At 35.7% G+C, this 26,510-nt stretch overlaps 1 protein-coding gene across 4 annotated transcripts in view; it reads right to left on the bottom strand.

The window, feature by feature from the left end:
* LOC106175571 (WD repeat-containing protein 17) overlaps positions 1 to 25,804 on the bottom strand; it is a 30,328-nt gene extending 4,524 nt beyond the window's left edge. For 2 of the 4 annotated variants that reach the window (XM_087007683.1, XM_087007684.1), the window contains exons 1-24: positions 25,631 to 25,804; positions 17,977 to 18,139; positions 17,383 to 17,508; positions 16,510 to 16,801; positions 16,103 to 16,357; positions 14,730 to 15,016; positions 12,134 to 12,247; positions 11,618 to 11,764; positions 11,066 to 11,148; positions 9,609 to 9,695; positions 9,050 to 9,138; positions 8,671 to 8,746; positions 8,210 to 8,412; positions 7,667 to 7,816; positions 6,801 to 6,931; positions 6,190 to 6,315; positions 5,422 to 5,577; positions 5,182 to 5,246; positions 3,823 to 4,056; positions 3,145 to 3,244; positions 2,437 to 2,573; positions 1,867 to 1,884; positions 848 to 959; positions 113 to 254 (exon numbers count right to left, since the gene is read on the bottom strand). In XM_087007683.1, coding sequence (XP_086863809.1) covers positions 113 to 254; positions 848 to 959; positions 1,867 to 1,884; positions 2,437 to 2,573; positions 3,145 to 3,244; positions 3,823 to 4,056; positions 5,182 to 5,246; positions 5,422 to 5,577; positions 6,190 to 6,315; positions 6,801 to 6,931; positions 7,667 to 7,816; positions 8,210 to 8,412; positions 8,671 to 8,746; positions 9,050 to 9,138; positions 9,609 to 9,695; positions 11,066 to 11,148; positions 11,618 to 11,764; positions 12,134 to 12,247; positions 14,730 to 15,016; positions 16,103 to 16,357; positions 16,510 to 16,801; positions 17,383 to 17,508; positions 17,977 to 18,099 — 3,253 coding nt within the window. In that variant the 5' untranslated portion in view covers positions 18,100 to 18,139; positions 25,631 to 25,804. The remainder of the gene's footprint in view (positions 1 to 112; positions 255 to 847; positions 960 to 1,866; positions 1,885 to 2,436; positions 2,574 to 3,144; positions 3,245 to 3,822; positions 4,057 to 5,181; positions 5,247 to 5,421; positions 5,578 to 6,189; positions 6,316 to 6,800; positions 6,932 to 7,666; positions 7,817 to 8,209; positions 8,413 to 8,670; positions 8,747 to 9,049; positions 9,139 to 9,608; positions 9,696 to 11,065; positions 11,149 to 11,617; positions 11,765 to 12,133; positions 12,248 to 14,729; positions 15,017 to 16,102; positions 16,358 to 16,509; positions 16,802 to 17,382; positions 17,509 to 17,976; positions 18,140 to 25,630) is intronic. The other 2 variants (XM_087007686.1, XM_087007685.1) reach the window with 2 other exon arrangements.
* Positions 25,805 to 26,510: the final 706 nt, after the last annotated feature.

Here is a 26,510-nt window from a genome sequence, read left to right as displayed (position 1 = left end):
CTATCTTGCCTTGAATCTTGCACAGAATCTTATTTCATGGCAGTTTAAGATCTAGTGATATTTCTGGCCAGATAACTTTGTACAAATATTATGTAATTTGTGTTCTCTTTACCTTTGACAAATGTCAGCCCAACCTGTAGTCCTGTCTCAGGAGTTGGGGAGAGCAGGTAGTATTTGACACTTTCTAGAATCTTCCCCTCCTCTTTCAGTTTCTTGGCTTTACTCTCACATTCCTCCATACTTGGAAGACCTGCCTGGAATTATATATAAAATAAATCCACAATCAATAGAGGAGCATGTATAAAGACCCATATATGTGTACAAGTTACTGCTTTAGAATCATTCAATTACCAGCATAATCCAAACCTAAAAAACATCACTCTTTATTTTCTGTTTGGGTACCCCACCCTCCCACAATAGCATGAACACCTCCAAACACATGCATATGCTCTCTCTTTCTTTCTCTCCTCCTTACACACACACAAGCACGCATGCATGCATGCACATACACACACACACTTCTACTGGTATAGAAAAATACACATACACAAATTTTTTTCATGCCTCATTACATCTCGGCAGTTTTATTGGTCAATACCATGTCCAAAAGATAGATCTTGTACTTGTAAAGCTATGTATGTACAGGCCCATAGCCAGCAATTTCAAAAGGGGGGTTCTTTTTCTGAAAAAGTGGACCTTTTCCCATAAAAACTTGATGTACCTACGTAGATCAAATTTTACCCAGAGTGGACCTTTTTCCAGCAAAAGGGGCAGTTCTTTCGAACCCCCCGAACCCCCCCTGGCTACGGGCCTGATGTAGTGCATTATATTCTATCCATACAAGTACCTTCTGGTGCAGGCTGTTGATCTCTGTAGCACTCTCCACATATCTGGCACATAACTTGATGACTGGCAGATCATTATCAGGAATAGTCTTCAAAAGATCTATGGCCAAATCCCTAGAGGAAAAAAACAAACAAAAAAAGTTAAACATGCAAACACATTGCCAAACAACCATGTCTTTTTTTTTTTATCATTTGCACTGTGGTGTTAAATAATAAGCTGTACAATTGAACAATTCTTAACACTACCTTGTCTGGATACTATTCATGAAAATATCACAAAAATATTTTTTTACAAAGGACTTTAATGGTCCCTTAAACCATGTGTCAGTACATTCAACTGCCACTTTCAACATAAGTGCCAGTAAAAATAATGTTTTATCTATTAAATTACTGCTCTGTGGTATCTGAAAGCCCATTTAGTACTGCTCTCAGGTAAACCAGAAATAGTCTAACTAAAGGCTATCAGATCTTTTAGGCCTTTTCATATTGAGTGTTATATCTTAACAGTATAGCCTAAACAGAGCCTCCAACATAGGGTTTTAAGAATCTATGGTGTTCTTTTGTGTGTGTTTTTTTTTAATCTGCTGATGCCAGTTAATTAGTCTACTTCTAATTCAAGATTTGTATAATTCTGAATGTACCTGTGAATAAACTAGAAAAACACAGCAAAGAACAACTGTGCAGATTTTGCGTTTTTCTTTGCCAGAAGCAGTGCCACAGTCCAGAAACACTCCTAGTTGTTATCACACAGAGAGGAAATATTTATAACATGAAAGCATGCTGAAAGTCAATATTTCAGAAACAAGTACATTATAAAAAGGCAAAGTGAAGTCAAGTTGCCAAAACTATTCCACTATATATTACTAATACTAATGCATGGCCATCCACATTTGTACATGAACAAATAACAGACCAAATTTGACATGCATCAGGGTAGAGCAATCCATTGCAGGGATAAAGAACATGCCACAAAAATCATAATTACAAAGAAGACTTGATCTACATGTATCATAATATATACCTTCCATCAAATCCAAACCTATGCAAAAAAGTTCAAAGAAAAAAAGAAAACACAAAATTCCAACAATGAGGTAAAACGTAAAATAATATATTGTACTTCATTCATATGGTTTTGAAAACTGAAAATGAAGAGTTCAAAAAATTCACGTCATTTGTTAGTTACGTTAATACAGGGGCAGATTGAGGCCGTCTTCTGGGTCTTCCGGAAGACAGTCAGGTTTTTAAGTTTACATTGACAGGTATACAATTTTTCTGTCGGAAGACGGTCAAAAATGGAGGATGGACTAACAAAGATAATTTGGAAGACTGTCAGAAAATATCTCTGGATCCGCCCCTGTAATATCAGCTTTTACATTTAAATTAGATTGGCTGCGGCAGCACAACAAACTGTGCTAGTTGTGATTCAAATGTAATTCAATGCAACTGGCATAATATGAAATGTGCAACCAGTTGTTAGTTAAATGTTAAGAACCAAGCCCAATATGAAAGCAGGATAGTAACACATCCCATTGTGTTAGGTGTGACATAGGAACCCAACCCATTGCGTTAGGTGTGACACAAGAACACTCACCATCTTCCAATCTTCTCACATTTACGAGACAGATACTCGGTGGCGACCTCTGTGAGCTGGGGAACGTTCTTCAACACGGTGCCAGCACTCACCGCCAGCTCCAGGGCATTACCTCGAATAAGCTTGGACATGGCACTCTGAAACAGAAGTCTCCACTTAGACACAAAATAATAGGTAATTATCAATTTCAGACCCATGACATCCTGGCACTCCTCAGTAAAATGATTTTCATCACTTAAAAACCATTCAAATGTTTCTTCATGTCAGTCTTCATGTAAATACTTAATAACAAGATCAACATAAATCACTTTCACTCACTAATCATTTCTCAATGGTAATGCCCTCTTACAAACAATCACCTTACACAAGATGCTTATTTACCATAAAATTAATTGTAACAATATCCTCTTGCATAGCTGTCTGGTAGTATAGGAAGCTTCAGTGAGAGAGACTACACTCTTAAAAAAATATCCTATAGGGTCTTATTGGAAAATTGGCCCAAAATCCTATAGGACATATATCCTAGATATGAATCCTATAGGACATCTGACAGAATCTCTAGAGTCCCACAGGGATGACCTAAAGTAATTTTTTGTAAGAGTTAGATGGGAATGAGGGGTCCTGTTTAACTTGAGTTGTATCATTTGAATGTCTACCCCATTTATGTAAATAGCATATTGTGTTAAGGTGCCCCCTATAGTTACTTACATGGCAATCCCCTACCGCCAGGTGACAGCAGGCAGCCCTGATTGGAGCTCCATTCCTGAAGTGCCAGTCTGCCAGTGTGTTAGATACACTTTGCAGGAGACTGAGGACAAATGAAGACATTATCATGTAATCAGCACAGTTTTTTATCTTATATCTATAACTCAGAGGTATGATAGAACTTATTACTGACTGATTCTGTCGCACCACCGAACAAAATACTGAGAGGCCATAGCAGCTGATTCTATAATAATAATAATAATAATAATAATAATAATAATAATAATAAATAATAATAATAATAATAATAATAATAATAATAATAATAATCTTTATTAGTTCTAGCACAATTTTACAAAGGCTATGACCAAACAATTACATAGGTACCATATTGAGATAGGTTAATATTTAAATGTAATGAGAATTCTGTTATACCCCCATTATCAGAGGTGAAAATTATACTATTTGAAACATTCTGTATTTTCATATACATTACTGGCCTTAAAATATCATACATACTTTATGACCAATCAGAGAAAAGGACACATTTTATGACCAATCAGATGTTTGATGACATCATTATGTTATCTTGAAAGGCAATGGCATTGAGGTATTAAATCAACAGTTATGAACAACAAATAAGGCAACTTGCTTTTGTAATATAAAACAAACTTTCCCCACCTGGTCAAATCCTTCCCACCATTCTCCTTTGACCTATTCACATGGTTCATGGACCTCCGATTCTTCTGCTCAAAGGTAGGAAGAATATTCTCACAGGCCACCTGGGCAACTAGAACAGCGTCATGGAACTGCCCCCTACTGGTGAAATATTTGACTAGTTCCTCCGCCTGCCCTGTGGCCATGTTGAAAGGGATGACATCATCATTGTCTTCTAGTGTTAGAAAGCGTGCATATCTGACAGATAAAAATTATAGTTTTGTAGAACATTTTTCCTTGGTTGGAGAGAAAAAGCTTAATATTTTAAGACTAGTCTACTGATCAAATATGGCACACAGTTATAAATGGATTCCTGCCAAATAAATCTCAGCATGCTTTCCAGTGGGCCATGACATATTTACTCTGTGGACTAGTTTGTCCGTGGATCAACTGGTTCTGAACAGGCCCTAAGGCATTATCTCACCAGACAAGTTGTGATCACAGGCAGACAATCTATGGGACCATTCCCAGACCCTATTGTACTAACTGTGGATCGGTCTAACTTAGAGGGGATTCTTACTAGATTGCTATCAGCTTCAGCGGCTTACATGTCTGGCACTCCTACTGAAGCTGCTAAGGGTAATTAATTATTGTTTAGCAGCTTCAGTAGGTGCGCCAGACATCTGAGTGGCGTAATCTGAAAGCAATTTAGAGAGATATCCCTCCAAGATGGATCGATCCTGTTAGATCGATGTAGGTTTGGAAATCCAGTCTATTCATGACCATAGAAAGCCTGTCTATTCATAACCACAAGAAGGCAATCTAAAGCCAAAAAGCTTCCCAAATGACCATGTTGACTTGTAAGGGATCAGACTGGCTAAAGGTAGTTTTACTTGTTATATAACAGTCTCCACTGAAATAATCTGATAACAAGGAATGCTATCAGAGACAGTCTTGGCTAAAATAAACCCCAATTACTCAAAATGTTATGAGAGGATTCTTACCGTATAATAATTACTTTAAGTGGTATCTGAGACAGACTTAACCTAAATTAACCCAATTACTGAGGTGCAGTTTTTTTAATAGAGTATTATCAGAGACAGTCTTCGCTAAAATAAACTCCCAGCCAATTACTTGAAACACTACATGAGAAACAGTCTTAATCTAAATAAACCCAATTACTGAGGTACAGTATTCAGAATAGAAAATTATCAGAGACAGTTTTAGCTAAAATAAACCCAATTACTGAAGAACAGTTTTCAGACAGTCTTTCCTAAGAGAAATCTTAATCACTTGAAATGCTTTTAGGGACAGTCTTATGTGCACCTTAATTAAACCTGATTATTGAAATGCTGGCAGCATTTTTTTTCATATCATCCTCACCTCTCAGCCAGTGACTTCCAGTATTCTAAAGATACACCAGGGGCAACTGACAATGCTTTTTCCCACTGAAATGAAGAAATTTTACTCTTGAAATGGCTCATTTTTCCTAAATTTCATACACATGCTGTTCTTTATCTTATACTCCTTGCTTTCTTATAAATAAATAAATAAATAAATAAATAAATAAATAAATAAATACTTTATTTTAAAAATAAATTTCATAATATTTTGTCTACCCACCTTACCCAGCTCCACCATAGCCTCACAGTATTGCTGAATGTTGCCAATGCGGATATAGATCTGCGCCGCCTCTTGGAGCTTCTTCTCGCGTGTTCCTGACCCAGTCTCGGCACTAGACTTGGCCATCTTGAACAGCTGAAGTTCTTGAGCAACAGACTGGAATTAAGGCAATTAATTGATTTTAATAAACTAAGCAACAAAATGAAGGAAAATCAAAATTATGTTGTGGCAGCTGATGCTTATAAGCTTATAGTTCCCAGTGTAAAAAAATGTATGATTAGATGTATTATGTCTGTAAAACTAGCTTCATTATAGATAAACTAGCATTGGTCACTATTCATATTACAATACACAGAGTACATCACTGTTATGCCAAAGCCTTCATGATAATATATATATGTGTTAAACCAATTAAGACTGATTGAAAAACACAACCATACAAATCACAGATCAAATGTGTGATGACCTGATGTTGAAGTACTCTGAGACCCACAGACTGAATCTCTCACATTTTAAGTAGACAATGACTGGGTTCCCATAAACCTATCATAATAGCAAGATCGATGTAACTATGAAGGGGATTCTCGCTGAATTGCATTCAGTTTAAGTGGCTTAAATGTCTGTCACACCCACTGAAGGTGCTAGGGGGGTAATTAACTTTCGTGCATACTTAAACTAAATGCAATGTAGTGAGAAACCCCTTGGAGATAGACCAATCCTGCTAGTACAATAGAGTATGGGAATCATCCCCACATTAACTGTACTTACCCCCTTATGTTGGACTAGATGTTTAACATGCATTATCCCCTTCTTGTATGTTGATGACAGCATGATGTCATCCACGCCTTGTATCACAGATATCAGCTCCCACAGGTTCTGAGTTTCCCCAGGGTGCTAGAAGACAAATATCCAGGGCATGTCATGTGTATTACACAATAAACTAAGTACCATTTATCAATATTATATCTCCACCAAGGAAGTTGTGTTTTTGGGCTCGTTGGTTCGCCAAATATTTACATGCCCACAACTAGACAATTATTGAGCATTCATTCTGCAACCAAAGTGACGCTTGTGCCTCCTTTCTACGACTACAGTGATGAAGGTTTCATGGTGGCAAAAAACAAGGACGTATATTGAATACGTATTGATATGTACAATGCACTGACAAAAGAGCTATGGTGAAAATTGCCATCATGCTTTTAGACTTTCACAATAATGTTGAGTAATGCATTACAATATATTTTATGGTCTTAATTAAACCTATTTACTTCAAAAACATCTGCAGATTCTGAACTTTAAAAAAAATTGTACAAGTTTCTTTAAGATTTTTATTAAAAAAAACAATTCTAAAAAAAAAAAAAAAGCTCAGAATTTCTTACCATGAAGAACTCAGAGAAAAGTCTAAGTGTTTTGGCATGTATATCACCCTGGAGTTCATCTATAGAAAGTTTTAAATCTCTGGAAGCCTTGCCTGTCAGCAACGGTGAAGTACCTGGAGTTGACCCAAGTTCTGCAACAGCCAGTGAGATTAAATAACAACACAGTAATTTGAAAATCCTTATATTTTTTTTTTCAAATCCCTGAAGAAGGCCTAGAGGCCAAAAACTTGGATAGGATGTTACATCTTTATAGTAGACTTACACAGATGCATCATTTATTTATATATTTATTTATTTATTTATTCATATATATTTTTTTCTTAAAGATCTATATCATGGTGACTCGATATAAACCTTGAAAGTCCTTACATATGTTTATCTAAATATTTCTGTTTGACCTATTTTCTAGATGTAACATCAGTGTGTAATAAAATTATGCTAATTATCTTCACACAATGCTATTGTGTTCAATACTGTAATGCACATGGAGTAGTTTGATGAATAATGTGAGGACAACACTTTGATTATTATCAGCACTTAGAGGTTTGGATTTGTTTTATAGGAGTCTTCTTCCTGGGCTCCAGCACACACATTATATAGTTTTTGCTTATATTTATTTTGATTTTGGTTCTGTCCAAATAAAATGACAAATGAATACTTCTATTCAATAAGTAGTAGAAAATCTACCTCGAAAAATAAATAAATAAATTAATTAATTAAATTAAATTTAAAAAAATAATAATAAATAACATCTTGCTATAATAGCCCTAAGTTTTACAGCATCCCAATGTTTTTTGCACTTACAGAAAAATACTAATATTACATTAGTTCTTGGAGATTTTTCGATTGTCAATTAAAGCACCTACCCACAGTCCCAAAGACCTCAGACCAGGGTCTCTTGGCCAAGACGGTCACTTGAAGGGGCTGGACATGGGGTAGAAGTGACCAGATGCGCAGCGTGGAGTCTCGCGAGCACGACGCAAGGACAAAGGGACGAGATGGATGGCATGTCAAGCCTGGAAATTGAGAAATGTTACCACTGTGACACAGAGAGAAAAAAATTACATATGCAATTTTTTAGATGCCTATGGGTTTATTGTTAAAAGAGCATATTAAAGCAAGTAAACGTGTGAAATTTTTGCCACTTAACATGACCAAATACCACTTTATAGTTTCAAATAGTATAATGTAAAGAAAGACCACAGAGTTTTGTTTCATTGTTTTTTTTTGTTTCACATTGTGCTTTATCACAAACTGGAGGGATGGATAAATATGTCAAGTTCTTGACAAGAAATTTGAAGAAGGTGCAGTTTCAATTCACATTTTTGGGGGTGGGGGTGGGGGGTGGGGGGGGGGGCTTTACATGAGTTGTGTAAGAAACTGGCAGCAGTTATATGTATGCTTCTCACCATATACATCTGCTCCATGGTCCAGAATGGTATCTACACAGGCTCCATCTCTTATATCCCAGATACATATAGAGTAGTCCCAGCTCCCAGAGATCAGCAGATATGGAATTTCTGTGTTCCACAGTAATCCACGAACTGGTGCTTTGTGACCACTCAAAACACTAATGCAGGAATCTTGGGTATAGTCCCAGATTCTAATAGTGCTGGAAAATAGCAAGTCAGAATGTGAATACCTCTTTCCTTTTTTCTTTTCATTTGTATATGACAATTGTATATAATTACTATGCTTTTTGTTTTATCTGCAGAGATACAAAGAACAAAATATGTTGTTAAAGGGCAAAGTGGGCAGTTACTTGGTAGTGAAAAATACACTTCATCATCCTTGTTAAAAATCAATATTTATAGGTTGATCTATGTAGACAGATGGTACCTATAGGATTTTTTTTTAAATATTCGGTTACCTGTCATCAGAGCCGCTGCATAGAATTCCCTCTCTCAGAGGGGACCATTTGACATGGAAAACCTTGGCATGGTGGCCTAATGGAAAAAAAAAACATACTGATTATTACAGTACAGCAAAAACATCACAGGCAGAATGATAAGATAGAACAATAATTTATGGCCATACACAAGTATAAAATGAAAATCTATGTGATCTGTTGATAAAATGACCAATTTCCCCTAATACAAGTCAGGTTAAAAGTAACACAACATAAAATAATAAGTTTAATTAAGTTCATTTAAAATTTGTATTGCTGCTGGTATATGGGATAAGAACTGACTTTAAATTCTTTTTTTTTTTAAACTGCTTTACTAATTATAAATAATATTCCCACTGACCACTAAATATCTTGAGTGGCTGATCTGCTGTCGTTGCCAAATAATAAACCCGGACACATTTATCTTCACAGCCTGTGGCCAGCATATCCCTAAAATAATACCTTGAGGTTGTGAAGTGTTCACTGCAAAAACCCTTAATTCACTTGACAGACTTTTGAGAACAAGAAAATTATCATGTATTACATTAGCAATTTGGTGAAACTTTCAAAAGTGAAGCCATCATTGTGTGGTTTTATGATAATCATGATAAAAATATAATATGAAATAAATGTTACTGACAGAATAAACACAGTAGGCTTATCATTTGTTGCACAATATTGGTTATCCATCAACCCTGTATAAAATCATACATATACTTTTAAAGCAATAACAAGTACTAGGGTACAAAGATGAAATACAAGATAATCAAAATTAGAATATACTCCCTTGATATCAATATTCTCACCTGTGGTAGACTTAAGCTAACCACTTTTTAAAGAATTGCCCTTTTATTTACTCAATATTTTACTAAAACTAAGGAAGTAAAAATATAAGAGTACAAAATAATATTATATATTACTTGTTATGTGGGCTCCAGTCGCAACCAAACACTGGAGCTGGATGCCTGTACTTCATGATCAACTTCCCATCAACCTGACGAATCACACTGTAAAACAATGTTCAGCTGTGTTATTAACTTGATTCAGTATATAGTATAATAATCAGGCCCATAGCTTGGGGGGGGGGGGTTGAAACAACCCCCCTTTTTGCCTGGGAAAGGTCTCTTCTGGGTAAAATTGTATCTAGGTACATGAAGGTTTCATGGTAAAAGGTCTACTTTTTCAGAAAAAGAACCCCCCTTTAGAAATTGCTGGCTAGGGGCCTGATTATGCATGTAGAGCATTGTGTATCTTAGCAGTATAGCTGTACTGGTGTTTGGAGTGGGTGTAATTACTCTGCAGGGGATTTACCTCACTTTCAAGATATCTCTGTAGGTTTGCATCCTGCAGAATTAATTTACTGACTGTGTCATGGGAAAAACACCTTATAAAGGATTCTCTTATGTAATAGCAAGGTTATTAAGTTGGCTACCTCTAAAAATATCTATAATAATGCAGCTATATTGCAAAGATTTGATAAAAAATTACGGAACAAAATTATGAAAAACTGAAAATTTTTGGAAATCAATAAATTTATTTCAAGAACAGCCAACTGGGGGAAACTAAAACAACACAAAATGTGCAGTACACATACCACAAATGACTGATAACAAAAACGGTAAATGAAAACTTGGTGGCATTTGAATATTCTCTATGCGATCCAATATTTACTTCACAACTCTCATTTGTTTGTATTAATGACATCAGAGCAGACGTGTGTGTTGCATAAGATACTGCCACTTCACTCCCACTGGAAACGTCATCGATGTTTGCAACTGTCTAACTTCAAGTTTCTCAAGTGAAAAGAAGTGGTCGGAGAGTCAATCTTATCTGTCTCGGTTTTCCTTTTTTTTTTAAGCTTAAGACAAACAATTAATGTGCGTGAAACCTAAATGTAGTAAAAAAAATGAATTTTGCAGGACATTTAAACATTTTCCCTTAATCACCAAGGTATATCCTGTCTACAAATAGTTGTCACGAGAAAATGAAGATTGATAATTTCTATTTTTCAATTTGAGATGACTCGTCTAAAAATGCAGGCTTCCAAATGCAGATAAGTAGTGTTCAATTTTTAATTTTGTAGGGTTTAACAGTCCAGTTTCAATGGACATTTTATTTAGTATAAATAATCCAAAATAATTTCCTTTGACAAAATTAATAATATCAAAAAAAAATTTGCTTCAAACCTGTCCCTATATATAATAGTCTATTACACTCTATTTATCTTCAACTGAGGGATAGAACACAAAGCAATAAAAAAAAACTCCTGGCATAAAAGTGAAGCTCAATGAAATCTTTATAACATTTTGTGCACAACTCAGCAATTTCCTCAACAATTTTCTTTACACATAAAAAGGAAAAAAAAACTTTTGCTCACCACGAACCATCGCCTCCTCCTGAAGCGATTCTCTTGGCGTCTTTCTGACACCATGCTATGGTATAGACTGGGTAGCGACCATGCTGGAAAATAACAATAAACTCTAGGATCACTTCAGCATATCTTTATCCTTTTTGTATGAGTCAAAGAATTTTATCTTTACCAAATCAATGACAATTAGTGAAAAATGACCTGCAACATTTCTTTTCTCAGGCTAGATAACTGTGTAATATCTTTAGTGACGCTTGCCTGCTATTTAGTCTGATATGCTAGAAGCAAATTATTTGATTATTTCTTTAATTATTAATTCAAACAGCAGTGCTGATTGAAAAGAATCCCATCTTGCTCTGCACTGAAATGTAGAGAAATAATATTAAAAAGGGTGTTTTTATATTGCCCTTTATGAAAAAAGAACATAATAATTTTGAAAATTACATAATCCTAATTTAATGGGAAAGGTAACCCTGCTCCATGAACAACAATAAAAATGGTACAACCTTCAAATACTACAGTTTGTTATCTAATGGCTCAGTTATAAAAGTTTTCCTTTACCTCATGAAATCGTTTAATAACTTTCCCCTTTTGGACGTCCCAGATGAATGCTCCATTCCGTGATGTGGATGCTGCGATACAGTTGAGGTCTGCAGGTGCCCAGGAGATGTTGTAGATTACTCCCTCGTTGCCAGGAGAGGAGGCCACCTGGCAAAATATGTACGATTTTTGTTTTGTTTTGTTTCAACATTATATGCTTTATTTCATGCTTCATCCACTTTTTTCTGCTTTCTTCATTCATCCCTATCTTCCCTTGCTCATTCTAACTCTCTCTCTTTCTCTCTTTCTCTCTCTCACACACACACACACACACACACACACACACACACACACACACACACACACACGCAGACATGCAGGCACACACATCTGATTCAATTACATCCACTCTACGGTCACTTTCAAAGGCAAGGTCTATTTTTCAACCCCTCTCAAGAAACATGCCACTTAAAAATTTTTATATACTTCTTACATTTTTCATTACTAACAAACCACTAGAGTGGTAAATAAACTCACAGGCGTGAGAGTATGAACATCCCATATTTTGATTGTGCCATCAAAGCTTGACGTAGCTAGGAGATCTGCACTGTCTGGACTGAACTTGCAGTCAAATATCGTCTCAATATGACCCTGGAAATACAAAAATGTACTACTTTATACAGTTTATATCATTTCAACATGTCCCTGGAAATACAAAACTACTGTACAGAGTTGGCAGGACCTCAACAACTTTTCAGCGGCCAGCCTGCTCCTTAATCAATGCCTAATATATAGCATATCTTTTAAACTTAGCTATTTTCTTCACTTGCCTGATAATAAGCCAGGTACCCAATAACAATCTTTCTTTTTATCACTTCAATTAATTAGATGTTGCAAGAAATGAAGACACAAGTGCTAACAAGAAAATGAATAGCCAAGTCTAAATGTAGCAACAGTCATACTGAAAATAGCTCTAAGACACACAGCTGTGTACACATATCTCAATAAATCACACTGAAAACATTATCAGTTTCAATATCACTTTGAGAATATTGCAAAATAGTCAGACAGTTTCACCACTCTGAGAGTGCAAACCTCCGCCAAGGTAGCTCAATTCTCACCATTATAGTAGGTCACCATCAAAATCTATGCAACTCCATTAAGCTGGCCCATTTCTGACCTATCTTTATTATTGAAATCTATTAGTAACTGTCACAGGGAAGAAAAATTCCTTGGTAGAGATACTTATTAATGAAAAAATAAACTGATTGTCACCTAAGCTGCACTGTTACCTTGACAATATCAAGTTGAGATATCTAACAGAGTCCAAATTAGTCTCCAGGTGCATGCTACCCAGACACGGTTTATGTACATATCTGTTAAATATTAAGCTAAAAACATGGTAATGACACAATATTCTTCTTGACAGGTATATTGCAAATTTTAAAGATAGTATATTTTTAAGTCACAAATTCTTAAAATGTGAACATTCCTATTGAGTGGAAGCAACAAAAATGAAAAGCAGGCTACTCTATAGTTCTTTTCTAAACAGTAAGAGTACCAAGAATGCATTTATATGCATTTTTATGATTACTTAAATTATGTATCTCAAAGATAAATAATTTTTGTCCATTGAAAAAAATCAAGTAAGTATTTTATGGTTACAAGCTTATTTTTTATTTTTATTGCCACTGAAAATATTCTATTTTGCAGACATTGGGAAACTGCAGGTCTGATCTGAAAAACCAGAGGATTGGCAAAATTTTGGATAATGCAGGTCCTCTGGACTGGCAAGGTTTATGTGGAAATATAATATATAAAAATAAATCACATGTAAACATAGGCTAATGGAAATAAAATACTAATATTAATGTATATGTAGATAAAACTTTTATAATTTATATGACCTATGTGCAGATCCTGTGGAAGTTGTTGTAGATTTTGTGTACCAAGCATATTTAGCAGTATGTACATGTAAGTATGATGGTATGATTTGGTGAAAATTGGATCCTGTGAGTCAATGATACCTGTTAATATAATTAACACGGGTCAATAATAACATAAATAAGGTGCTATTTAATAAATTGGATTTTGTTATAAGCTCTGCGTATGTTTGTGTGCTTTCTATTGTGGATAAGAATTTCTTGTTCATGTTCCCATGCTGTAACAGAAACTAAACTAATTAGAACAAACATATATGATTCAGTGAAAATTGGAGCCAGTATGCGCATGATGTCTGTTAATTAACACGTCAAAAACAGCAGAAATAAGGTGATATTTAATAAATGCGTAGGTTTTGTTAATTCCTGTTCACAGGAATCCCTCATGCAACTAAGTTAATTTATCTTCAACATGTAGGCCATGATGACAATCATTTTGGTTAGAGACATGTTTACATGTATCTACAGTTCTGGGTAACTCAAAGAGAAGACTGGACACGGCGGACTGATAATCTATTGAATATCAAGGTGATTACTTACAGCTGCAAAATATCCACTATGCGGTATGGAAAATAAATTGTATTTTCTGCACTTTCCCCATAATGGTTCTCATCAGTTACTTATAACCCAAAGTTTAGGCGTGAATTATAGATCTAGACCAAATTTTCCACATCTTATCATTTTAAAGCCCCATCAATGACCTCAAAATTCAGCATCTTATATAATTTTTTGTACAAAATTACTTTCAGACCTGTCATATCTTAGACTTAATATACAGTGTGTGTGTGTGTGTGTGTGTGTGTGTGTGTGTGTGCGCGCGTACGTGCATGTGTGTGTGTGTGTGTACGAGAAGGGAAGCAGTGTATACTAGATTGTTTTAGTAAATATACACAAGTATGCAGGGCTATAATGAATATGAAGGGCATATCTGCATATCTTTAAACCCTGCATTTTGACAAACTAAAAACATTCCCAGCTTTTGTACCAATTTAGGGAGTGCATGAAGTAAAATTTCAGCGTACCTGTGTGATGTTTGTATTGGTTTTGAATCCACCCAAAGAAATTTTAATAAATTGCAAATTTGAATGAAATGACCAAAGAAAAAAAAGTCATGATAAAATGTGCTCAATCAAAAAATCAAAATGACACATTAGACCAAATTCTGAACAGTTCATGTAATTGTGATAAATTACCTGTTCTCTTAAAAAATCCCATTTTCTCTTCCCCAGGTCATAGAGTCCCACACCACCGTCCACAAATGTGCATACAGCGTGTGCAGGCGGGAGAGCGAAGTGAGTGCTGGTGGTGCCAGCTGGTGGCGAGGCTGGACCAGCGGATTTTAAATTGTTGTCTTTGGTACCGATATGGGGCCAGCTGCAGTAGACACATAAGGAGTGAAACCCGGTCTTCTTCAGCTTGATGTTTTCTATTGGGGTGGACTTGGATACATTCCACAGGCGGAGAATACCAGTATTAGCATCTGAAATTATGTAATTTTAAATAGAAAGAGTATATGTACTATTTCATATTAGTTTCTTTAAATTTATAATTTTTGTCAGACACCCAAGATTAAACAAATTGTAAAAAAAAACTGATAAATTTTCACAAACTTGTCACAGGCCTTTTGAATTTTTTTCTTTTCCTTTCAAATTCATAAATTATTATACATTTTATTTAATTTATTTTTATTCATTTGTTTATTTTGCTTTTCTATGATAATGCTTGGATTCTTTCAAAGTGTCCATAAAATTTAACATCAATGCACACTATACTATAATTATAAATAATTACAAACACATAAACACATAATTACACATTAACACATAATTACACATAAACACATACCACCTACTGGCACAAACAACATACACCACAAAACAGTACAGCTGTCATGGATTTCTAATTCCTAGAACTAATCAGCTTTATAAAAAAGATATGACTTCATGGCTACAGAATTGCTGTGTCAAGGCCAACAAAATCCATATGTTTTGTTCTAGTTTTAATGAGGCATATGAAGCGAGATGATAAATCATTTTTTCAAATCCAACCCAAGGTCACCATATAGTTTCAAATAGAATAAATAAATAAATAAATAAATAAATAAATAAATAAATAAATAAATAAATAAATAAATACATGGGCACCATGAGAAGGGACATGTTTCCCAGACCCAGCTAGGCAGATACACTAGAGAGGAACAAGGGGGCAGCAGATGTGAGGGAGCTGGCCATGCTGTTGTTTGGCAAGGAAGTATGGAGGGGACATGGGAGATCTCAGCTGCAGCATCCATAAGAAGAAGAAGAAAAAGAAGAAGAAGAAGAAGAAGAAGAAAAAAAAAAAAAGAGAAAGTACGCTCACTTCGCATGTAACTTTCTTTAAATAGGTAAATTTTAGTCAAATACTTAACATCTATACATTTCATGAACATAAACAATTCAATATTTCTGCCAAAAATTTTCTACAACAGTTTCAAATTTATGATTTTTTTAAAAATCACCCATGCTTTTTCTCTTTAAAAACAATATAACATACCATTAGATAATTTTACATATACCCTAAAGCCTACCTCCAGTTAGGAACATTCCTGGAGCCGTGTCCACCCACGCCAGCGTGTGCACCCTTGCTGCCACACTGGGCAGCTGAAACTGCGTGAGGACAGACAGCCCAGCAGAATCTATCAGCCGTATCCCACAGTCTCGGTTTACAGCTAACAGATAGTCTGTGGACAGCGGGTCCCACTCCAGTGCATCCACGGGGTCCTCTTCAAGGTCATCCTCTTCAACTGCCTCTGGTCTCAGCACGTGTTTGTGGGCTTTACTTCCTGTGGATAATGAAATAATTGGCTGAATTCAGAATAACTTCACTCACCCAGGTGACAAGTTTTATTTCAAAACAAATTTCACAATCAAATCAAATTTGAAATATACTGATCACCCCTGACAGTGAAATTTTTTATTTTTATTTTTTAATTACCTGGGGAAAAAAATGATAAACTTCCGTCTCTGTGTCCTATAACAAGCTTGCCCATTTTTTTATGGTGCCAGCGAAACTGACAAACAGGTGATGAGAAACTGTTGGCTTCCCTATGGTGACTTATGCCAGCTGCTTTGTCAGACCCATAATTCCACATCAAAAATGGCCCCCGTCCACAGATAAAGGACACTGTATCTTTCTCGTGCAAACACCATCCAACTGAACATGGAACTTCTTTAATTTTTTCCAGTCTTGCAACAATGGTCTGCTTGGCTACATCCCATACAATGACCTAGAAAAACAAAATGCTTACAAACACAAAATCCTCGCCTCAAGGCTTGTTTTCTGTGATACCTATAGGCTTGTAACCTCCTGTCTTAAAAACTTTGCAATGCATGTAAGACTACATATAGCAAAGAAAGAAAAAAACAATCTTTCTTATTGTAAATGTCAATTTTATATTAACAGTTGATTGATATGCTGTAATTAAGTCATGTAAATGTAATCCATCAGTGTGAGTGCATTATCTGAAAGTCTCCTGTAAAAATGCTTAAAATACAGCTTTAAAAAGGCTGAACTTTTTGAGGAGGGAATGTGGACAGTAGATCTATTTAAGCATGATCTTGAACCCTATGGTATAAATGCTTAAAGCGTGGGTGAAAATTGTAAAAACCGAAAATCTTGACAACCTAGCTCGCAATTTCTCATCCCATTTAGACCTTATGAAAAAAAAAAACATCAAAATGAAGACTGGAAATCCTTTAAGCATGCATAATCCTAAAATCTTTAACCCATGCTCAAATCAGCTAATTAAAGATTTCGCCTTTTGCTTGAAGAGTTTGTACAATGGCGGCCTGGAGGTCAGTGACTCACCTGATGATCAGCGCCAGCACTGACAATCAAGTCCATCTCCCTCATGTTCCAGGCGATAGCAGTGATAGTTTTACTGTGCTCAGAAAGAATAGAATGCAGCTGGAATTCATTGAACTGTTCATCACACTGAAACAATAAGGTAAAGAAAATGTATTACAAGCAACTGCTAAAATAACATAAGTCTACTGAGTGGACGACAGTTAGTACTTTGCTGTATAAGTTGGGTAGTCTTTTATTTCATTCATAAAGTTTGATACGACTGCATATTTCTTTTTCATTTAAGTTTTTTCCTGATGAATTCCATACATCAAGTGACAGAGTGAAAATTAAAGTTACGTTTGCATTGTTCATTCAGTAAAAACCATCATGAAATCAAACTTTTGTTGACTGAAGTCACTGACTTAATAAAGTTCAGGATGCCTATTTCTCATCCACCCAATATATAGTCATAACCTTAAGTTATCTTTATTTCTACATTATACAATACACACAAGTGTAGCCATACATCCTTTCTGTTGTGTTGGTTTTTTTGTTTGACGCAAAAAATAATTAAATTACTCTTGACATGGATGAAATTATGTGAGGCTATTTTACCTGGTAAATGTAGATGGCCAGCGTTGCGCAGTAAGCAAAACGGTTTCCACTCACGGCACACATGTCATTGTTCCATGGCTGACTGCCCGCTGGTAGCAGCGCCACCTGTTTTACTGTGGACATGATGCCCACTGTTATCCTATCGAGTTACACCAATAATGACCTGAAATATAAGTGACAAAATTCTTTTTGAAAATCAATATAATTCAACCTGTATGATTAATCAGATTATAAAAACTTGACATATCTTGTTCAATGAGAAGTATTGCTGATCTTGTTCTGAAAGTGTTCAAAACAACTTCAAAAATAAGTAAACTTAAAGACATTATCAATATTTTAACAATTTGAAAGTGTAGTTAATCTGGCATCCAAACAAATAGCATCTAAACATTAATTCCTATGGACTGGGCCCCTACGTTTGTCCCAAAAGTGCAGGGATAGTAATTATAATAATAAAAAAAACGTGTTACAATTTAATAGACTGTACAACTGCATGTATTATATTTTGTTGTTAATAAGCTTTTTTTTTTAAACCAGCGGAAATGTCCATGCAAAATCTTGATTAGATACGAGTAATCATTAATACTCAAAAGGGTTTAGCTATATTTTCTCTTTGACAGCGTTTCATTCTCTGGAGAAAAACACCAAAGGATAAATGACAACCTATTCATCTTGTCTTTCTCACCTTTCTTCTCTGCATGGTAATGGTTATTAATAATAAACAGGAAGGGCCTAATACCAGATCATATAAGCCAGTACATGTCAGCCTTTTTCAAGGAAAGAAGGTAGTTTAGTAGGCGAATTTGCTTTGATATATGACAGTAAAGGGGGTGAATAATACAGACATAAAACAAGTAAAAATGGATTTTCTTAATAATAATCTGATGCTTGCTGATTTTTCAAAAGGAACTCTTTTAAACCAAACAAAGACACTCACCAAATTGAAGGAAAACAAAAGTAACATTTGGCATGTAATGGGCAAATGTCACAAAATGACATGCAGAAAAAAAATCATGTTTTTTTTTCAAAAGAAACCTCCTTTACCAAAGAAAGACACTCAGTGCATTTTAGATAAAATAAAAATGTTTTGGTCTAATGCTGTAGAGTTTCAGAAATGCCATCTTTTTCTACTAGTTACTAGTACTACTAATAATGGTTTTAAGGGTGCAAGTACTAATAATAATGGTTTTAAGGGTGCAAGGCCTGCATGTTCCCCCGCTAGTCAAAGCAGAAGATTGACATAGTCACCACATTCATTACTTCATTCATTCATTCATTCTTTTGGATGAAAAAAAAAAACTGGGCACCACTCCTAAGAAAGAACTTGCAAACACTGAATTTCTATTAAAAGAAAGAGAGAGAGAGAGAGAGAGAGAGAGAGAGAGAGAGAGAGAGAGAGAGAGAGAGAGAGAGAAATTATCATATCCTTTCTGTGGGAAAAGGTGAACATCTTTTGTGAAGGTTTTGCCATAACTCAATGAAACCAAATATACTCAAGTGCCAACTTGTCAAGATACAACACAATCAATACATCTTTGGCAAATAGAACATGTTTGTTTCAAGAAAGGAAAACCTTTTCAGTTTCTATTACAAGTGATGGTGTGGAAGCTTTCAATAGTGTCTATATCACCTGTATGTCAGAGACTGATTCTGAAATCAAAGGGGCAAAATAGACAGTGTATGATGAAATGGATAAATGAGTTCCACAATAAAAACCTGCATGCACAGGATACCAGAACATGCCCCCTAACAGATGTCTACTAGCTGTTAAAAACCTGACAATGGCCACATTCAGAACAGTGGACTTACTAGTCTGCAGGTCAAATATGGCACCCCACTGAAAGCTCGCGTCTAATCCGCTAATAGACACTGAATAGATTCCCTGTGAGGAAGTATTCAAGTGGGTCAGCCATATTTGATCCTCGGATTAGTTAGTCCACTGTTCTAGATGAGGCCACTGTATGAAAAAACCCTGTTGGAGATGATCAGGTGGAAAATGCTCCTCACCATACTATTACACACCTTTTTGTATCTCCAAGTGGGGACGATTTCACAACTAGGTGTTGAGTAGCGTGTATCTCTAGCCATGTAATATAATCTGGCAGCATTCACATCGAAAAGAGCCAAGAACTAAATATGGTGGACATACATGAAAGGAAAACCGCCTAATCCTTTAATGGTCTCTCCGCCTCTCACACGGCTCCCCATGTGTTGTCCCTGCAGGGGTACAGTCATTAAATCTCGGCTCCATTGGGACGACGCGTGGCGAGGCGTGTGAAAGGCGGAGAGACTATTAAAAAGATTAGGTGGTTTTCCTTTCATGTACGTCTGCCATATTTAGTTCTCGGCTTTGTAGAGCCTCTGCTCTTCTCGATGTGAATGCGGCCTTTGAGTCTAAAGGGAAATGTCACAAGTCATATAGTACAGAGGGTTTCCAGTCCAAGAAAATTGACGACTGGAACTGCCGATGTTGTTGTACATTTGGATTCAAGTTTTTTCTCAACCATCACCCTTAAAAAGGCTTTCGGACAGAATACTGTTAAGATACGAACTTTTCAATGAGGACAATTGTGATTTTACAGATACTGTATTTCTTACAGAGATTTTTTAAACAAGGCAGCAAAGCTGTCAAATGTACAGACAAAGAACAGAAAATAAAGATGCAATTAAGTGAAAAATTAAATTTTCACAAAAAACTGTTAAATTGCCAGAAAAATTTTCCAAACAGACTGCGTTGCCTATTGAAGCTGTATGTTAGACCCATGTTTCTTTCCTGTAAGTTTGAGAACAGTAAGTGACATGATTTCCCTTAAATGGTCATCATAGGAGCAGTGCCCAAAATAGGGGTTTCTTCAAATTTTGATGCAACATTACATAATGTTTAACAGCATAATGACAATCAAATGTTATTAATAAAATATTAGTAACATGGACATTCAGAAAATGTGACAAGCAAAAGTCTTCAAGATCATGGAACTTTAAAGTCACACCTTGAAAATGCCAATATGTGAAAAATTAAATTTTCACAAAAAACTGTTTAACTGCCAAAAAAAAAAATAAATAAATAAATAACAAGTCAAAAGGTAAAATGGTTTTCCACTTATCGTGTTATCGGTGCTGCATATATGCTGAAAAAAGTGAAAAAACAGCATAAATTCCCTAAAAGTGGCCCGATCATGCTGATTTTCGAACTTGACCTGCGTATTATGAATATTCATCAGTTCTGCAAGTTTCAAGTCAAAAGGTAAAATGGTTTTCCACTTATCGTGTTATCGGTAAAAGTGCACGGTGACGACGGCGACGACGGCACCGACGGCGACGACAGACGCAGATGATGGCTATATGTACAGACACATCTGTGTCTGTACATAAAAATACCAAACAGACTGCATTGCCTACTGAAGCTGTATTTTAGTCCCATGTTTCTTTCCTGTAAGTCTGAGAACAGTAAGTGACATGATTTTCCTTAAATGGTCATCATGGAAGCAGTGCCCAAAATAGGGGTTTCTTCAAATTTTGAAGCAATATTACATAATGTTTAACAGCTTAATGACCATCAATTTTTAATTATAAAATATTTGTTTCACAGATATTCAGAAAATGTGACTAGCAAAGGTCTTCAGGCCCATGGAACTTCAAAGTCACGCCTTGAAAATGCCAAAATGTAAACAAGACAGCACTGTTCTGAAATGGGTTTATTTCCATTTTTAACACTTTTTTAACATAAAACAAAATAAACATTTTACTGCCATTTTATATGACCAACTAAGAAAATTGATGAGATGGGAAAAGTATCAATAGAACAGTGTTAAATGTCCAATTTCCTCCATTCTGAGATTCTGAACATAGTGGATGATTGAATCTGACAAACTGCAATGATATGAGTTTATTTCCATTTTTGACACTTTATTACACAATACATGATAACAAGTTTACCATGTTTTTACATAATCAACTAACAATGTTGTAAAGATGCAGGAAATATCAAACAAACACTTTTAGGCATCTTATAATTTAAAAATGAGACTGTTAACATGCCTAATAATTGAATCTGAGGAAATGTGAAAAACAGTATAACTTCTAAAATAATGGCCCGATTATGCTGATTTTCGAACTCAACCTGCGTTTTAGTAAGATTGACCACTCCTGTGAGTATAATTACAATTGGCCAATCCGTTTTTCTTATATTGTGTTATCAGTGTTGTATTTATATTGAAAATAGTGAAAAAACAGCATAAATTCCCTAAAAGTGACCCGATCATGCTGATTTTCGAACTTGACCTGCGTATTATGAATATTCATCAGTTCTGCAAGTTTCAAGTCAAAAAGTAAAATGGTTTTCCACTTATCGTGTTATCGGTAAAAGTGCACGGCGACGACGGCGACGACAGACGCAGATGATGGCTATATGTACAGACACATCTGTGTCTGTACATAAAAATTAGAACGTGCCCATTAAGTGGTAGCACAACACTGAAAAGAAGGCTGCCTTATTGTCCTCTTCTATACAGTGCAAGAACCACAAATGCTACAGACTGAGAAATATATCTATAATGATTTCAAAATTATGCACATGAAAAATTTATAATTTTCCCCATTGAGAAGATCCGAGTTATTATCATACATTTTGGCTTTTGAAAATCTTGACAATCAATCAATTTACCATTACCGTAAATACTTGCTGGACCTCTATGCCTTTTGATCAAATGGAAGCAATTATTTTACGAGCAAGCAAATGCTCTCGTCTTCACCAACCAGCAATACCAGACTGAAGCTAATCCCTAATCTGTCTTTTCTTATCTGTCTTGCAAACCACAAGGCAGCCTGGAGACACCTTGATTGGCACGTTGAACATGTCTGACAATTTCCCAAAGCCATTTTTTATGTCTATATATTCCTCAAAGCTACTTATATGACATTAATTCTTCTACTAGTACATGGCTGGCCAGTTATAAAGAACTAAATCATTAAATTAGAAATGGGATAAGACATCAAAGCCAAGTTAATAAGGGGTGGGCCAATGCTTGATATGGGGGTAGGAAAAAATTGCTTTTCTTATGTCAGTGTGCCCATCTAAAACCACAATTTTCTTCATAATAAAAATATACACCCCCCCCCCAAAAAAAAAAAAAAAAAAACTTAATGTTCATATTCACAAATTCATTTTTAAACAATTTTTTAAATGGATCCACAAACAAGGAAAACTTTAAAGAAAAAACTCAGTCTAATCCATACAAGTCGAAAAATAAACATCCTTTTTGAAACCATCACATACTAGGAGAGTATAAAGTGTTTTTCTTTTTGTCCATGCTTATTGTTTGTTTTCAAGTTCCCATAGCTCACTCAATAAATCTGTGGCCAACCACCTAAACACAGCTGGGGAGATCCAATATCTGTGTATCAGTTTCCATGGTAACAGGGGTCATGCTATTGACATCTGTGACCTCAAACAATTGCATGGCAAGCTACCAACTTCAAACCATTGAAAGTCTCTCTCTCTTATTTTGGCAGGGAGATACCCAATCTACTACCAGCATAATCTAGTGTATGATACTAGTAAAAACCAATTTATATACACAAGTCATTATGCGTAGAACATTGCCAGCAATGGGTGGGGGGCGGGGGGAGGGGGGGGGGGGGGGTACATGTACCCCTTAGTTGACAGAACTTAAGAAATTTGAGAAATAGAACTGACGTCAAATTTTGCTTCAGACTACACCTTTCCTGGCCAAAAAGGGGCTTAAAAAAATGCGACTGGACCCCTTAAAATAATTCCACCTGCTTGTCACAATAGATCAACTGATAACAAGTGTAGTAACCAAAAATACCAAAATAAAGAAAAAAGTAGGGTGTGCATTCTACTACAATATATAAGAATATATCTTCTCGCTATATATTTAGTTTCTTGCGAAATAATCAAATGACATTCAGCTAAAGCAGATCTGATGTCTGTCAAGCCTATGAAGCTGTTAGGGGGTAGACATCTTATTCTAAGCCACTTAATCCTAATGCAATTTAGTGAGAATCTCCTCAGAGTTGGGTTGATCCAGTTAGATCGATATCGGTATAGGAATAGGGTCTAAGAAGACATTCTAGGTTCACAGAGGATGACTCTTATCTGTAAAAAGTTATCTCCACCTCACATGGATTCTTTTCATGTTTGATATCATTTAGTGCTTAATACTGTACCTCATTTTAAAGGATGTAATATACACACACACACACACACACACACACACACACACACACACACACACACACACACACACACACACACACGTGTACTGGTGCTACAGGTTTCTTATACAACTCAAGTAAAGTCCACATGCCAAACGATAAACCAACTGAACCAATCAGTTAGACATGCAAAAATGCTTCAAAACTGTACCTTCTTCAAATTGCTGTTTGTAAATTTGACCTAAAAAGTCTGCCAAATATATACTGTAGTAATGTATGACACATTATAGCTTACAATCAAGTCCTGACTTGTGATCACAGGTACACAGATACTGGAACTTAATAATGGCTAAAGACAGACAATGTGCATTACATTAAGTATTGAATAAAGATAGATTTTGATAATATTTGTGTAGCAGGAGATTGTTTTTGATTATTAATCCTAATTTCTAAGTTCTTTTCAAACTGAGATTTTAAAAACTATAGAAAAAAAAAAGAAAACAACCAGTGTTACGTTGCATTTTGTTTTGCTGACCCAGAAGTACTTTCACCTAGAAGACAAAATCTGAGACCCTGGGGTTTGTCTAATGGTAATGACCAATCCGGAGGATAAATTGGAACTATTTTTATCTGGTTTAATACGTAATTACTGCTTGCCTGTAGATTCTGACCCCTGCAAATGGCACATTATTGACATTTTTCAACTTTGCGCAACCTGTGCATAAAACAATGCAAAACAAGCCTATGATATACTTTGAATGCAGCTACGATAGGGCTTTATTAATCCTCCTGCAAAAGTTTATCAATAGGCTACCAAAGTCTTGTTTGGATTTGCACGAAAATATCTGAAATGATGTGAATTATTGCACAGCTTACCCACTTCTGGGAGAACACTCGCCATCTGTTTGCAAGTTCATTTGGACTTCTGTAGACTTTAAAAGGTTTCTTTGAGATACCAATTGGAATAGTCTGCATGGTTGGCTGTACAGGAGGGTGTAAGTTGAGGTAATAAGAGATAAGATATAGGACTGAGAGCTTCTGCATCACGTTCACTTTCATGGTGGATTCTCAAAGTGGTTTTCATGAAACAGTTTTTGGGCTGTTTTCTTTCATGCAATAACATATTACACATCAGAAGCCGTATAGAAGAGTGCGTGACACGAGATGCACTGATTTCACATAGTTTAAATAAAAGCCAGAAGAAGGAACAGGTCGCAATTGGCGAGTGGGTCTGTCAAAGCATTCACCAGAGTTTTAAAAACCTGGAAGTAGCACTTGCTAGTTTTCGGCTGATTTATTTGCAACCTACTGTATATTAAGAGTGCTACACAGGGACGTCTCACCATTCAAACTACATGTAGTAGGAGAAACATTTTCATGTAGATAAGAGTGCCTGTAAGGCAAAAACAACAACGTTATGCATTGAACTAATAAATAATAGGATATCCCATCTAAAAGCCATCTTAACAGAATTTACCTCAGATTCAATTTTTTCCTTCAGCCAAAGCTTTTAGATGCAGAGTCAGGTTCACGCTATCCCCAGTTCTGCGGCTTTCCGCCATGTTCTATATTATTTACACCTGTCACGTGATTGACAGCAGATTTCAACGATCCAAGACGACCCCAATTCTTGTCTTTTAAATGCTACAAGTCAATCAGTCTTTTAAAAACTAAATGGAATGCGGCTAAGCTGGCTAGATAAACATTTCCAAGTTCTGTCTGGTATTTCCTTTTCAGCAATTAGTTATTCAGTAATTTGGATTAATGACCCAACTCTTCCATTTATTTTAATTACGTTAATCTGAGCATTTGCTAGGCCCTTGGCTTTCGGAGATGGTTATCAACGTTATCAAAAAAGTAAAACCACAAGCAAATTAGAGTTGTATTGCATTTTGTGATTTGGCGGATAAAACCAAGTATGCCAGGTTTCTTGTTGTAACCGGATTTGTGGGTGATCTGAAGGGATTCGCGTTCACTTAAAAATCTATTCAGCTGTCGATTAAGCTACTCAAACTTGACAGACCTATACTAATTAAGAAGCCACTCTAAGTCTACTTACCTTGAATACCTATCTTGAAAATGTCTCCTAATTATCTGCAAAATGGTATATCACTGGTCAGCACCAATTTTTTCTCATAAATAAGTTGTTTTGGTTCACATTTATTGATAATTTGCCACATGTATAACCTTAAAATGGCCTACTCGTGAAAAACAATCAATTTATGTTCAAAACATTTTGGTCAATAAATAAACTTGTAGGCCTAAATAGGCGTGTGGAAATGTGAACTCGGCAGGGGCGGAGCCAGAATTATTTGATGGGGGTTCCAATTTTTTTTAGGGCCTATTTATTATTATTT

This window comes from Lingula anatina, chromosome 3 (assembly GCF_051362555.1).
Source record: "Lingula anatina isolate TDL-2025a chromosome 3, LinAna3.0, whole genome shotgun sequence".
NCBI classification, from domain to species: Eukaryota; Metazoa; Brachiopoda; class Lingulata; order Lingulida; family Lingulidae; genus Lingula; species Lingula anatina.
The sequence above is the reverse complement of the archived record's forward strand: the minus strand, read 5'-3'. Positions and strand labels throughout refer to the sequence as shown.